At 34.2% G+C, this 15,722-nt stretch overlaps 1 protein-coding gene across 1 annotated transcript; it reads right to left on the bottom strand.

The window, feature by feature from the left end:
• Positions 1-5,294: 5,294 nt before the first annotated feature.
• Positions 5,295-14,808, bottom strand: LOC135610318 (probable ascorbate-specific transmembrane electron transporter 1). The gene is made up of 4 exons (XM_065104696.1): positions 14,592-14,808; positions 13,606-13,654; positions 13,317-13,516; positions 5,295-5,861 (listed from the first exon to the last, which is right to left on the bottom strand). The coding sequence occupies exons 1-4, from the start codon at positions 14,739-14,741 to the stop codon at positions 5,553-5,555; spliced, it is 708 nt and encodes a 235-aa protein (XP_064960768.1). The 5' UTR covers positions 14,742-14,808; the 3' UTR covers positions 5,295-5,552.
• Between the last annotated feature and the right edge of the window lie 914 nt (positions 14,809-15,722).

The raw sequence follows: 15,722 nt of genomic DNA, 5'->3' as shown, positions 1-15,722 counted from the left end.
AACGGAAACAGAAGGCCGTATCGTAACGGAAAACGCACGTGCGAGGTGTCATTCGACGCTGCGAGTGGGCCCCGCACCAGGGGACCTTCACATGGCCGCTGCAAAACGGTGGGCCCGATGATGTGGACCGCAAAGAACAGGTGGGACCCGACTCCCATGTGAGTCGATCCGTAGGTCGCGAGAAGTTGGGTCGGTTCGGTGGAGCCCGTGAGCTGCCATCATCACCGACCCATGATGATGTCACTCCATGATGCAACGTGAACCGCTCGATCCGCCTTTTTCATAAAAAAAATAAAAAAAGGGAAAAAACAGAATTACTAATAAGTTTATTAAAAAATTCAATTTAGCTGGTAAAATATTTTCGTTTATATTTAAAAAATAAAAAAAAATTCTAGGATGATATATATATATATCCCATACATGGGAATAATTTTAGGGGTAATTTTCAATTCAATAATATTTTTTAAAATAAAATAATTCATTTAAATCATTTTTAAAATCCTTACCTCCCATTATACCACCACATCTCACACACGTGTTGTCGACGATGATGATAAATCCATATGTAGCGTATATGACGACAAATAAAAATCCATCAATAAATATTACAATCCTCCGAGCTAAAAGGTAAAAGTATGTCCGCAGAAATAGAGATAAGGGCCGTACTTGACCGTTGGCCTATTTAATGGTGACGGTGTGGAGGTGTCGGCTGGTTCAGGAAATTAAGAACGAAAAAGATGATAATGTTGACGTCGCTATCACCACAATAATGTGTGAGCGGTGTGGTTGGTCACACTATTCATTGAGCCACACACTGTCCTTAGGCTCACATGCTATTGAATCTAACAATAGTAAAGCAATTATAATATGTATATATATATTAAGGTAGGCAACTATGATAAGACATATCTGGTTCTACTTGCATATTGCTTTTCAACTTCACGGTGGATGATGAGAGGGTTGGAAAAGACAACATAAATACCAATCACGGGGACATTTCAATTAGTGTTGGTAATTAGTCCACATCAAGAGGTGGATATTTAGAGGTGGTGTTTTGGGTAGTTCCTCTTCCCCAACACACTTGTGTTGGACAAGTGGAGGCAGAGAAAGCTTGGTGTCATGTCCTCATGATACCATCCGGCTTGTGTCGTGTTGTGCTTCGATTACGTAGCTTCCTACCTCATCTCTATCTATCTTGCTTTTATGTTTTTTCTTGTTGCAGCATTAGAGATTTTCACCATCTAATATCATTGAACAAGATAATGAAAACGAGAGAAAAGTCTCTTCCCTCCTCTCTTTTTTCTTTATTCTTTTTTATTTTATTCTATAAAGAGATTAGATTGTGATGGAGGAGAATAAACTTTAAGATAATTGTAATCTCTTTTTTTTTTTTACACAAGGGCATAAAAAGATGGATGATTTCTATATAAACAATATATATTTTTAATTTTTTTCTCAAAAAAATTACTTATTATTTTTCTTATATACTATCCATATTTGCTATAATTCTATAAATGTCTTTCCTTCCCATTTTTTTAACTATCGTCTCTACTACCCACTCGCCTACACTCCGAGATAAGTGATGGGTAAAAAAGGGACAAAAACTATAAGGCCAATAGACAACGCACGAGAAATGGATAAACATGACATGTGTAAGGCTTTATAATAGAAAGCAGAAACAGAGGTAACAAACATGATGGACGAGAAAGACATCACACAAGGCATAAGACACGAGCATTAAGCGAGCAAGCGATACCGATGAGACAAAAGTGGTGAAGACGATCGAGTGAGAAGAGAAAAAAAAGAACATTTATGAAATTATAGTAAATAGAGATACTACCTTCAAAAAAAAAACAAGCGGTATATTTTGAGGGAAAAAAAAATTGAAGCGAAGGGTTTTTCAAAAAAATCGTCCATCAAATCGTTGGCACGGAGGTCCCCAAGAATCAATAGTGCGATCAAGCAAGTAGTACTTAAAACGTTGCCATGGCTTTGGATCCCTCGGAGTAGAGTTCCTTCTATGCAATCGTGTGTGGGGCATTGGATTCGAAATGTCGAGCCTGACAGCGAAGTCTGTCGGCAGCCAACCTTTGGGTTGGGTCGTAATCCGAGTTGTAATCCTGCAGCCACTTGCCGTTGTTCGGTGTCTGTCCACCGTTCGTTTCCCTCTCCCTTCGCCCCCATCCAACCATGTTATCTCATAAGACATGTGGATAGGAGACTTGTGAGCCTCCATTCCTCATCTCTCTCTCTCTCTCTCTCTCTGGAGACAAACAGGTGAGCCCATTGAAGATTTGGTGGCCTTTACAACTCATCGGATTCCCACAGGCTTCAGAAACACTGCGTCAAACAGGGATGAGATGGGGTCGAGCCAGGTGGATGCCAGTTGGTTCTTGGTAGTATCCTATGCTTAAGTAATACCCATTAATCTGTAGGAGTCAATTGTGACTAAAAAGAAAGTAAATTTTGAGGTCACTAAGCCAAATTGAGTACATACCTTCTCATCTCGGTGTACAATATAAAGTGAATCATAGTATTCTTTCCAAAAGGAAAAGGTAGACAATTGCCAGAGACTTTGGGAAAAGTTGCATGCATCTGCATAAACTTTGGTATTGCAATCATTGAAGTCAGTCTTGGGTTGGATGACAAACTCTTGGTACCATCGTCAAGTTTTCTATCTCTAAGACTATACATACAAAGATATTTCGATGGAATCATTGTCAAGTTTTCTATCTCTGTTAGCCTTACATTTGTTACCTACTTAATTAGTTTATGATTTCTTTTAGTTGTACATGAAGTGTAGGAGGTAAGGAGGAGATCGAAAGGGGTTCATGATGTATGAGATGCAAGCTCGATGGTGCTGTGGTCTCTTCCCTTGTCCTGCTAGTACACAAAAGGTCAGATGTGATGGCTTGCCTACCGCTACAGGGCATATTAGTCGATGTTGCTGACAATGGGATCGAGAAGATGGCAATCATATGTCGAGATCGGTGATGTCCTTCAAAAGTTACACTCGGATGTACAAGTTGTATCCACTTTGGTCTTTAGTGGCAACGAACCAACCGATGGCAGAAGAAGATGATATCAATTGTGGTATCATACAAATTGATGGCTGAGATACTATGGATTCTGCAATCAGAATTCTTCTATTAGGTCCCATGTTTGTCTTTAAGAACTTGGAAATTTCGAAGAGAGATTACCAGAGAAAACAATCCAAAATAGCACAAGACAAACTGTCCCTCCCAGTAACGAAATAAATTGCTAGTTGATTCTACATTGACTATTATCTGCTATTAGAAGCAAGGCATCTACCGAAACCACTGAGAAATATGGACATTAAGCTCAACGGGACAAACCAAAAAGAGGCAATGACAGACATATCAAGAACAACTTATATTACTTTGCTAACAAGAATCAAATGTATCAATGTACTCTTCAAAACATAAAACACACTCAACTAGCAACTTCTCATCTAATAATAATTCTGCTTTTATCCAGAGAACTAAGAAAAGGAAACATAGGACATAGCTTTACTGCTAGACTTGTCATCTTTGTATAAAAGCTGCCTCGTAGCCACCTGTTTGTTCACAAACAAAAAGCAAGTTTCTACAAGAAACCATGATCTGATTCTCCTAAGACACTGTAACACTTATCCTTAAGTTCCAATGTTGCAGTGTCATTGTCTACTAAAGTTTAGACTTTAACTTTAGTAGGTTGGCATCACAGCCCTTTGCTGTCCCAAAGGGTTACTATGCAAAACTCTTTCCGCCTCTTCAAAGTGAAAAGCTCACTACTAGAAGATTTCCTTTTTCTCTTTTGTGCTTTTAGCTTTCTTCCCCTGGGGCTCCAATTACAGGAGCTCACAGGCTGTACCAAACGAGCAGCTACAGCTCTCCAAAATCCCACAATACAAACTTGATCTATGTAGGTTCACTCTAGTAGGCCATGAACAGCACAACACAGTATCAGCTAGGCCAATTACAGTCCACCTTATACCTATCTCACTTGTCACGGTTTACTTCCTCCCTTTTAGCGTAGCTATAGGAAAACAGATGTTATAATTCTACACAACTTGCAATAATTGATCCAGGGATCGCTATTACCTGAAATTCTTTTTTTTCCAGAAAATAAATCTTGTATTACTAAAACGAATACAACCAGCAATGGATAAATTAGGCCTCTTTGCAAAAAAGGACTTTTAGTTGACTGTCGGGCCAACCGATTCAGACTATTTTACTTGACCCAGCTGTTACCAGAAGTTCAACATGATGTTTACACCATGCTGTTTTACCTGTACACAACATAAAACACTGATATTTTCAGGTTTTTCACAATGATATGCTGTAGTGTATCAGATTGGTAATCATTTTTTATACCCAAGATTTAGCTTTTCTTTTATGTGTATGAACAGCTGATTGCAGTCACTTTGTCTATCAACAAAGAAATATAATGCTCTGTTAAGCTTAATGTATTACAAGCCAAGTCTATTTGAGTAGCAAATTACATGGTAACATGTCCCAATGTAACCTGAAATTTTTAGGATCTTTGGCTCAGTTAAGCTCATTCTTAGGTTTTTAGGTGTGTGGCACCTAAAATAATGGATATTGCACACTTTGTGGATGCAAATCCAAGCGAAACATCCTATGCTGAATGAAACATGTGATCTCCACTCTCCATCTGTGGGAGTTAGTAACATTTATTCTGTAGAAACCAATGCTATTCTTGTGATCAATTTCATTTCTCCCATCCAAACCACACTGGACTCTGCACTTGCTTTCCATAAATATATCCGTAGTATATCTTCTTCAATCTCAATCCCATCCCTCCAACAGAATGTGTCTTACACTCTTTCTGATATAACATATTCTTAATGAATTTCAATATATTGGAAAACCTTTAGCGTGCCGAGAGTGAGGAGACGAGGTCGAACCTCTACATGTTGCTCTCTCTCTCTCTCTAAAATTGTTTGACAACTTCGACTTTGCATAATACTTTACATTTTAATTGACAACTGCATTTTTTAATCTTCATTACATTTTAGATTAATTATTAGTGTAATTGGCATTCAGAAATTAGCATAAGCATATCTTGACAACATAAACTGAATTATATGTATATTGAGTGCAGGATTTATTATTGTGATTATGTCAAGATTTCTCAAGCAAATTGGACAATGCTTGGGCTCAGGGTGGCATGTTTGGGTGTCAAAAGTCTATGATATGTGTTATAACACCAAGGCAAATGATCTTGCTTATAAAGTATTTTATGAATCCATCAGAAATTATGCAACCAACTCAAACAAAAGAAAATGTCTTATTATTCATGGCAACCAACTATATACACACAGGGAGCTATAGCTTTTCCCCTACTCACAACAGCAGTATCTAACAAACAAGTATCATGCAAAGGTCTAACTGTGAGATGCTCATCTAGATCTATTGCAAGGAAATAAGGCAGTCAAATATGCTAATTATTAGAAGTTTGGAACAGTGATATGCAACTATATATATATATATATATATATATATATATATACACACACATATATGTTGCTAATTCTCTGATATTTCAGAGTAACCACGTGGTGCATCAGCACGAGCAGGAGCAATAACAGATATCACAACTGAGGCTCCAAGAAAAATCAAAATAAGAGCAGTGAAATTTACCAAGAAGGCCTCTGAACTATACTTGTAGAGGCCTGAACTCTCCAGAAAAGTGAGTTTCTCCAGGAAGCCTAGCTCTGCAGTGGCCACAGCTAAAATGTAGACGAACAGCCCAAATAATACATGCCAAGGAAGAGATTTGCCTCTCAGTGCGGGTGGAGCACCAGGAAAGAAGAAGGTTACAAACCCGAGAATCCACTGCAAGGAAGAAATTAAAAGATAAAGTAACATTCAAGCTACAAATAAATCTGAAAGATAATGCAGATATTTTAATATTAAATCCAGCAGCAGTGCAGACTCTTCAGCAAAAAAAATGAAGTTGCCAAGTTCTAATCAATCTAATGACAATACCATTAAAATTGTTAAAAAGTATTTAAATTTATGTACTATTTATTAGGAAAGATATTATTGAGAAAAATAAATCATGATAAGATTATCATAATCCTCTCAATAATTTTGATACTATGCTATCATGATCTGAACGTGATCTCCTAAATCATGAAATGATTTAGTAAATATTTTATATTTATTATTGATTAAGAAAATCATATAATTATCATATTTTGTAATCTCTTTTTGTGTATATAAATTCATATACACTATCTATAAAATTAAACTAGTCATTATTTCACATGGTATTAGAGCCACAATTGCTTCAAGGAGTTCTTTTTTCTTTTGATCCTCTCTTTATTATTGTTGCTTTGTACCTCTTCCTTCATCGTGGTTGAAGGTAGCATGTAATGCTTTGCTATTGTTGCTTTGTACCTCCTCCTTCATCATGGTTGAAGGTATCATTGCAATTTCTATTGAGCTTTATGTTCTAGCAAACTTCTCTTTCTTGTAAGTGGCTCCGGGTCTTTTTCTTCTCCACGTTTCGACAAGGCCGATAATGCCTCTTCAACTAGTCACTCATCTCATATCATCCCCAATTTTTTTATTCTTGAAAATACTCTTGTCTTCATTAACGTTGTAGTCCAAGCTCCTTTCAAACTCACATCCACAAACTATACCTCTCGGTATACTCAATTTTATTTTCTTTTAATCAGCTATGATCTTATGGGTTATGTAGATGGCACCATCATTTGCCCTCCACAAACGATTAAAGAGAATAATCTTGAAGTTGTTAATCCTAAATACACTTTTTGGATCTGTCAAGATCATCTTCTTAGAAGTACTATCATTGCGTCTTTCTCTCCTTAAATCATTCCCTATATAGCCTATACAAAATCCTCTTATGAAGTGTAGTCCAAGCTTGCAACAATGTATGCCAATTAATCTCGTGGTCGCCTCATGTAACTTCAAGAAACTTTCTTCAAACTTTCTAAGGGTACAAAATCTATTTCTAACTATATGCAGTTATCAAAACTCAAGCCAATGACTAATGCACCTCTTGATGGTGAAGAGATCATTTTTCATGTATTAAATGGTCTTGGTTTAAAATATAAGGAAATCTCGACTGTGATTCATGTTTGCAATAGTCCTATATCTTTTGAAGAACTTCATAATAAGCTTTCTGACTATGATGCTACTTCTATTACTGTCAATTTTGTTAATAAAGCTAATTCTAGCAAAAAAGGCAAGATCCACAATTAGCAAGACAATCATCCAAACAATCATTCTGGAGGCAACATGCAACAACATCACAACAAAAGTGTCAATAAATCTGGACAACAATTCAACAACAGAGTCACTTGTCAAATATATGACTTGTAAGACCATGTTGCTAAGAAATGTCGTCGCTTACAAGTTGCTATTCTATGGATGTTTCGGCTTTCATACACATCTTATTCAACATATCCTATTGCACCTCCTACTCAGTTTTCATTACCACCACCACGTGCTCACTTTGCTTCTCAATCTTTTCAACATTCATCAAACTAGCTAATTGATTCTAAGGCTTCTCATCATGTCATGTCTGACTTGAATAATCTATCTCTTCATTCAAATTATGATGATTCAGATGATATCATGATACGTGATGGCAAAGGTCTTCAAATAACTCATACTAGTTCTACAAGCCTTTCTTCTTCCTCAAAATTCTTTTTTACTTTTTAAATTTTTTTGTATTCCTGATATAAAATAGAACCTAATATCTATCTCTAAATTATGTTCTTCTAATAATGTTTTTATTGAATTCTTACCCTTTTCATTTATTATGAAGGATCTCAACACCGGGGCACATCTTATGGAGGGACTGAATAGAGATAAGAGTTTATGAGTGGCCAACTATTGCACCATCCAAATCCATCTTTGCTTTGGCCACCATCAAGGCTCCATCTCAAGAATGACACAATCGCTTAGGGTATCCTTCTTTTAAGGTTTTAAATTATATTGTTCGTTCTTACAATTTACATTTATCATCATCATCTTGTTATCCTTTTTCGTGTAACTCATGCAAATGCAATAAAATGCACAAGCTTCCATTTTCTATATCCTCTCTCATAAGTAATTCACTTGTTGAATTTATATATTCCGATGTTTGGGGTTCTTCACCAATACAATCTCATGGTTATTTCCCATGAAGTAAAAATCTGAATTATTCATTATTTTTCTGAAGTTCAAACTTATTGTTAAAAAGTTCTTTTAATGATCCATTATTTTATTTTACTATGATAATGGTGGTGAATTTCAATAACTTCCTAACTTTTTTGAAACCAATAGAATCTCTTATTTTCTTACCCCTCCACATACTCTTGAACATAATGGGACCGTAGAACATCGTCATTAGCACATCGTCCAAACTGGTCTTATACTACTTAAGCTTCCTTACCTCTTCAATTTTAATTTATGCATTTGCCATATCAACTTATCTTATTAATCGCATGCCCTTTCTGATTCTATACATATTCACCATTGAAAAACTATTTAAATCCACTCCTAACTATAGTAAATTATGTGTTTTTAGGTATCTATGTTATTCATGGTTAAAACCTTACATCCATAACTAACTGGAAACCTGATCAAAACCATCTATCTTTCTTAGGTATTATGTTAATTAAAGTGTCTTTAAATGTTTTGATCCATCAACCAAAAGAATTTTCATTTCTTGTCATGTTGATTTTGTGGAATCTGTTTTTCCTTATAAATCACTTAGACTCTTATTTACCTAGACAAACTTCCAATAACTTTATTAATTGGGTTGCCCAAATTCATGAGTCACCGTATATTATCATTTCTATTCAGATCGAAACATCAACCCCATATACTAATCCAAACACTTTATATACTCAAATCCCACTAGGTCCTTCCTCAATGGTGCATGATGAATAACAGATTATCTCATCCATCTAGCTGCCTTATGAGAGTATCACACAACAAGAGAATTCACAGCAATGTTTGGTTTCAATACCCCTTACTTTAAATTCCATTTATCCAATACGTCCTACAGATGTCATTGACCCTACACCAATTTATCCGATGGTTACTAGATCCAAAAATCAAGCCTAAAACCAAATAAATGTTTCTTTATTTCTATAAAACAATCCTAAAAATTTATTTTTGAGCCTTTCACTGTTAACCAAGCCTTAAAAAAATTTAAATTATGAACAACAATGTCTGAAAAATATAATGTTTTGTTACAGAATGGTACATAGGACTTAGTCTCATCCTATCCAAGTCAAAACCTTATAGGGTGCAAATGAGTTTTTTATATCAAACGAAATCTTGATGGATCCATCAACAAGTATAAAGTAAGACTTGTTACAAAATGATTTCATCAACGTCCATTCCTCAAGTACTATAACACATTTAGCCTAGTTGTGAAGCTAACAACAATTCGTATTATTTTATATCTTGCTTTGTCTAACAATTGAGGACTTTGACAGGTGGATGTGAATAATGCATTTCTTCATGATCATATTTTTTAGGATGTATTTATGAGGCAACCTCTAGACTTTATTGATTACAATCTCCCTCAATATGTTTGTAAGTTATACAAGACTCTTTATGATCTCAAGCAGGCCCCTCATGCTTGGTACCATGAACTTCGAACACATCTAGTCTCAATTGAATTTCATAATTCTTAATATGATAATTTGTTATTCATTAATTCTCATGAAGGTATAATAATATTTTTACTAGTTTATGTGGATGACTTAATTATTACCGGTAATAAACCAGTAATTATTAATTAGTTTATTCAACAGCTTAGAAATAAGTTTTCTATCAAAGATCTTGGGTCCCTTAGTTATTTCTTGGTGTTCAAGTAATCCACATAGTAAATTATCTATTTCTTTCTCAGCAAAAGTATATTCATGACTTTCTTGATCGTACCAAAGTGCTTGAAGCCAATATTGTTACTATGCCAATCTTTACAAGTGTTCCTCTTACCATATCTGATAATGCTAATCTCAGTAACGCCATTAAGTATCGTCAAGTTGTTGGGAGTCTACAATATTTGACATTTACTCGTCCGGATATTACATATGCAGTGAATAAATTGTCTCAATTTATGCACAAGCTTACTTTCAATCATTGGACAATTGTTAAATGTCTTCTTCGATACTTAAAGGGCACTATTGATCATGGCTTATTTCTTTGAAAGGACTCTCCTCAATACTCCATGCAATTTCAAATGCCGACGGGGTAAGTAATAAGGATAACAGGACATATATTAGTGCTTATATCGTATTTCTTGGTCACGATCCAATATCTTAAAGTTCCAAGAAATAATGCTCTATTGCAAGATTTTCTATGGAGGTTAAATATCGAATAGTTGCTTCTACAACTATTGAATTTTGTTGGATTCAATCATTACTACATGAACTATTTATGACAATCTCTTATCCTTCATCTATATATTATGATAATATAAGGGCAACATATATATGTGCTAATCCTGTATTTCACTCTCGAATGAAGCATATAACTTTCGACTTTCACTTTGTTCATGACAAGATTCAAAATGGTGAGCTACGTGTCTCTCATGTCTCATCGTCATATTCTGATCAACTTGCATATATTCTTAATAAGCTTTTGTCTCGCCAGCAATTCCATCTACTTTGGTCCAAGATCGGTGTCTCTGATGGGAGCACCATCTTACGAGGGCATATTAGAAAAAATATTATCGAGAAAAATAAATCATGATAAGATTCTTATGATCCTCTCAATAATTTTGATACCAAGTTATCATGATTCTAAATCATAGAATTTATGATAACATATTATTATGATTCTATCAATAATAAAGATTATAATCTCAACATGATCTTCAAATTGATTTAGTGAATATTATATATATTATTAATTGAGAAAATCATGTAGTTACCATATTTTGTAATCTCTCTTTGTGTATATAAATTCATATACACTATCAATAAAATTAAACCAATCATTACTTCACACTATTTCTATCTACTTCAGTAATTTTTGTTATGTTGTACTAACTAACATACATGACTATCCTTGTAATCTCCTAAAGCCTACAACATCAAATAAATAATCAATTTATCTTCTATCATTTCCATGAGAAATTCCTCTAAAAAATTTATAAACTACAAAAGTTATATTTGACCACTTCCATCTTATGCATTAAATACTACCTTTCATAAATCATGAAAAGATTATCATGATCCTCTCAATAATTTTGATACCATGCTATCATGATTATAAATTATAGAATTTATGATAATATATTATCATGATTCTATTAATAATAAATATCATAATCTCAACGTGATCTTTAAAATGATTTAGTGAATATTATATATATTATTGATTGAGAAAATTGTGTAATTACCATATTTTGTAATATCTCTTTGTGTATATAAATTCATATACACTATCAACAAAATTAAGATAGTCATTACTTAACACTATTTTCATCTACTTCAATAATTTTTGTTACGTTGTACTAACTAACATACACGACTATCCTTGTTATCTCATAATAAATAATCAATTCATCTTCCATCATTTATGTGAGAAATTCCTCTAAAAAATTTGTAAACTACAAAAGTTGTATTTGACCACTTTCATATATCATTTATCTCATGCATTAAATATTATCTTTCATAAATCATGATAAGATTATCATGATCCTCTCAATAATTTTGATACCAGTTATCATGATTCTAAATCATAGAATTTATGATAACATATTATTATGATTCTATCAATAATAAAGAACATAATCTCAACGTGATCTTCAAAATGATTTAGTGAATATTATATATATTATTGATTGAGAAAATCATGTAACTCCCATATTTTATAATCTTTCTTTATGTATATAAATTCATATACACTATCAATAAAATTAAGCTAGTAATTACTTCACATTATTTCCATCTACTTCAGTAATTTTTGTTATGTTGTACTAACAAACGGACACAACTATCCTTGTTATCTCCTAAAGCCTACAATATCAAATAAATAATTAGTTCATCTTCCATCATTCTGTATGAAATTCCTCCAAAAAAAATTATAAACTACTATTTGACCACTTTCATATATCATTTATCTCATGCATTAAATACTATCTTTCATAAATCATGATAAGATTATCATGATCCTCTCAATAATTTTGATACCATTTTTATCATGATTCTAAATCATAGAATTTATGATAACATATTATCATGATTCTATCAATAATAAAGATCATAATCTCAATGTGATCTTCTAAATCATGAAATGATTTAGTAAATATTATATATATATTATTGATTGAGAAAATCATGTAATTACCATATTTTGTAATCTCTCTTTATGTTTATAAATTCATATACACTATCAATAAAATTAAGCTAGTCATTATTTCACACTATTTCCATCTACTTCAGTAATTTTTGTTAGGTTGTAGCAACATCACGACAATCCTTATTATATCCTAAAGCCAACAACATCAAATAAATAATCTTCCATCATTTCTGTGAGAAATTCCTCCAAAAAATTTGTAAACTACAAAAGTTGTATTTGACCACTTTCATATATCATTTATCACATGCATTAAACACTACCTTTCATAAATCATGATCCTCTCAATAACTTTGATATCATGTTTTCATGATTCTAAATTATAAAATTTATGATAACATATTATCATGTTTCTATCAATAATAAAAATCATAATCTCAACATGATCTTCTAAATCATGAAATGATTTAGTGAATATTATATACATATATATATATATATATATACATATATATATATATTATTGATTGAGAAAATAATATAATTACCATATATATATTTTTTGTTAGGTTGTACTAACTAATAATATTATTGATTGAGAAAATAATATATTATTGATTGAGAAATGATTTACTTCACACTATTTCCATCTACTTCAATAATCTTTGTTAGGTTGTATTAACTAACATACACGACTATCCTTGTTATCTCCTAATGATCACCTACAATATCAAATAAATAATCAGTTCATCTTCCATCTTTTCTGTGAGAAATTCCTCCAAAAAATTTATAAACGACAAAAGCTGTATTTGATCACTTTCATATATCATTTATCTCATGCATTAAACACTACCTTTGACCTCCCTCTCTCTCTTAAGATTAAGTGAGAACAGAGACCAATGATCTATACCAATTGTTAACAAACACTGAACGTATACTCTTGTTTAACTAAAAACACAGGGAGCTAAAATAGTAATGCGGACCAAAGATTCAATAAATGTAGTTCAAGATGTTTACCTGAATACCATATAGACTGATTGTCCCAAGCCCAACCCAAGAATGCAAGCTGTACAGATTATCTATTCCGCTTTCATTGTGGAACTTGAAGGCAGCATAAATACCCACAGCACCAAGTACAAGAGCAATTGCATGAAGAGTGAAATGGACAATTTTATTCACTTCGTGATTCCATGGCAGAGTTTTATAGCTCATTATAGCTGTAAAACAGTCAAGAGGTAGGTGAACCAATATATACCATGTCCAACAACATAAATAACACTTGCACAATTGTTTTGACCTGACTTACCTTCACTCCCGATGATGATAAAACCAATCAGCATAAGAACTGGATGAATCTGGACATGAATAGATATCATTCTTAACATTGATCAAGACCCAAAAACAGATCAAATTTACTAGTTGGATGAAAGCATGACATTAACTGCTCTGCAATTGGCTGTTATGGCTGAGATTCGGACAAAATTTGGCAATTAAACCTTCAAAACAATTTGTTCTTCCACAATTAAATATATCAACATCTTGATTTATGTAGTCAATAAAGAACATTTGATTGAGGGAGGAAACGTATGGAGACTTTGTACCCTCTACTTTGTGTATAAAAAATAAGGTCATTTTCTCAATGCCCACATCCCTGGAGATTTTAATATGTATGTTGTGGAGCAACACAGAGCAATAAGGTTTATTTTATAAGCTAGTAGGCTGGAATCAACATTGTTTTTTTAGCAGGAACAGTTTTCTATAACTAATTGGCCAGACATGGTTATTGCAGAGCGATCATTATTAGGGTTCAACTACTCTCATACCCTTGAGCCTTAGAAATATAGGTCTATAGTACGATTTCTCGTTGTTAATCAGAATCTGTGTCTGAAACCACATCAATATATACAGTAGCTGTAAAGAAAAAGAAAATAAAACACCATCGTTATGATTTGTTAATCGAAAAGAACTGGATAAACTATCAAAATAAGATCACAAAGAACAAATATAGAAGGAAAAAGAAATTTCTAACCAATAAACAAAGGGGCGAAAATAGTTTTTGCTTTCCTTCCTAAGATTAAAACGGGTTACAATTGATTTCTAGAATTAATCGATCAAAATCATCACCAGATAGGAACTAACAGAATACGCCACGACTTCTATTGATTTCTAGAATGAACAGGTGGGCGCTGACAGCAACAGACGAACAAAAAAAAAAAGAGGAAAGAATTGATTGTAGAAGGAATTCCCAACATGAGAGGAAGTGACGAGAACATGAGAGGAAGGATAGCGTACGTTGAAGATGAGGGATTTGTTGGAGGACTCGAAGGCGAGGCCGCCACGGAAGTGGACGCACCAGACGAGCACCATCGCCGCCGAGGCCACTGCCAACGCGTGCAATGCGTACGTGAACGGAGCGGCCTTCACCGACGGGAAACCAGCCATCTTATTCACTTCTTCTCCAACTACCGCGTCCTCTGCTCTGTCCTCGTGCCAGGATGAGTCGTCGCGAGGAGGAAATCCTATGATAAGGCCGAGAGAACCCCGTCCGCCTAATGACGTCGTCACGGCTCCGTCGATCCTGCAGCGTTCATCTGATGATTCCAGGAGCGGATAGAGATCGGACCGTCCGTTCTCCGTTGCTGTGGGAGGGAACGTAGAGATTCACCTCATCTGCGTCACGTGGCTCTAAACCGCCACATACCCGTGTATTCTGTGTCTGAGAGGAAGATCGGAGAAATTTGTCACCTGACGGTCTTAAACAACTTATTTTTCCACCTAATTTCATCCGTCGTCAAACATTCTTGCACTAAATATTAAAAAACTATTTGTTTTTCCTATAAGAGGAAATGGTGGTTACACCACGGTGTTTGTCTTCTAAAAAATTAACTCGGAAAAAAGAACAAACATGTGCGGGAAGAGAGAGAAACCATCGAAACCAATATAACGGCAACCTCTATCAGAGAGCTAAAATCGTCGTGTCTCCCAGCCCAATTCTTATATGGGGAAGAGAACGTTTATCTCTACAAACTATAAACTGCAATAATATAAGTTCGAGACAGCTCGAACATTCCATTTAATCAAAAACAGTAAGTATTCACCTGAAAGCTCAGAGTGTCCGACACTGCTAAAAGCGGATGGAAGTCGATGCAAATCTTCGTTTCTGGTACCAACAAACAACAGTGTAGTAATTGCAGTGTTGGCTGAAATGTCGGTAATTAAAGAAAGCAGAACCAACTGCAGTTAAGTTACAGGAGTAAAGAAGATATATTCTGAGGAAAATTTCCAAGAGAAAGAAAACGGCCCATGTCAACAATCAATCATACGACCGATAAGTTGAAATAAAGCTACAATTCTGGATCAATTGGCGCACTTCCCTTTGTTGAAAGAATAAAAGCTGTAGAGACACCTCTGAGGTAACATAAA

Source organism: Musa acuminata, chromosome BXJ2-4 (assembly GCF_036884655.1).
Source record: "Musa acuminata AAA Group cultivar baxijiao chromosome BXJ2-4, Cavendish_Baxijiao_AAA, whole genome shotgun sequence".
Taxonomy (NCBI): Eukaryota; Viridiplantae; Streptophyta; class Magnoliopsida; order Zingiberales; family Musaceae; genus Musa; species Musa acuminata.
Note: the sequence above shows the minus strand (reverse complement) of the source record. Positions and strands in the feature narration are given on the sequence as shown.

Bases quoted from the DNA above. Each gene is read 5' to 3' on its own strand.
- LOC135610318 (XM_065104696.1), bottom strand. From the start codon at position 14,741: ATGGCTGGTTTCCCGTCGGTGAAGGCCGCTCCGTTCACGTACGCATTG. The intron at 13,517-13,605 runs GTAAGTCAGGTC...ACTGTTTTACAG, and splicing joins TATCATCATCGGGAGTGAAG to CTATAATGAGCTATAAAACT. The intron at 5,862-13,316 runs GTAAACATCTTG...TCTTCCTTGCAG, and splicing joins TCAGTCTATATGGTATTCAG to TGGATTCTCGGGTTTGTAAC.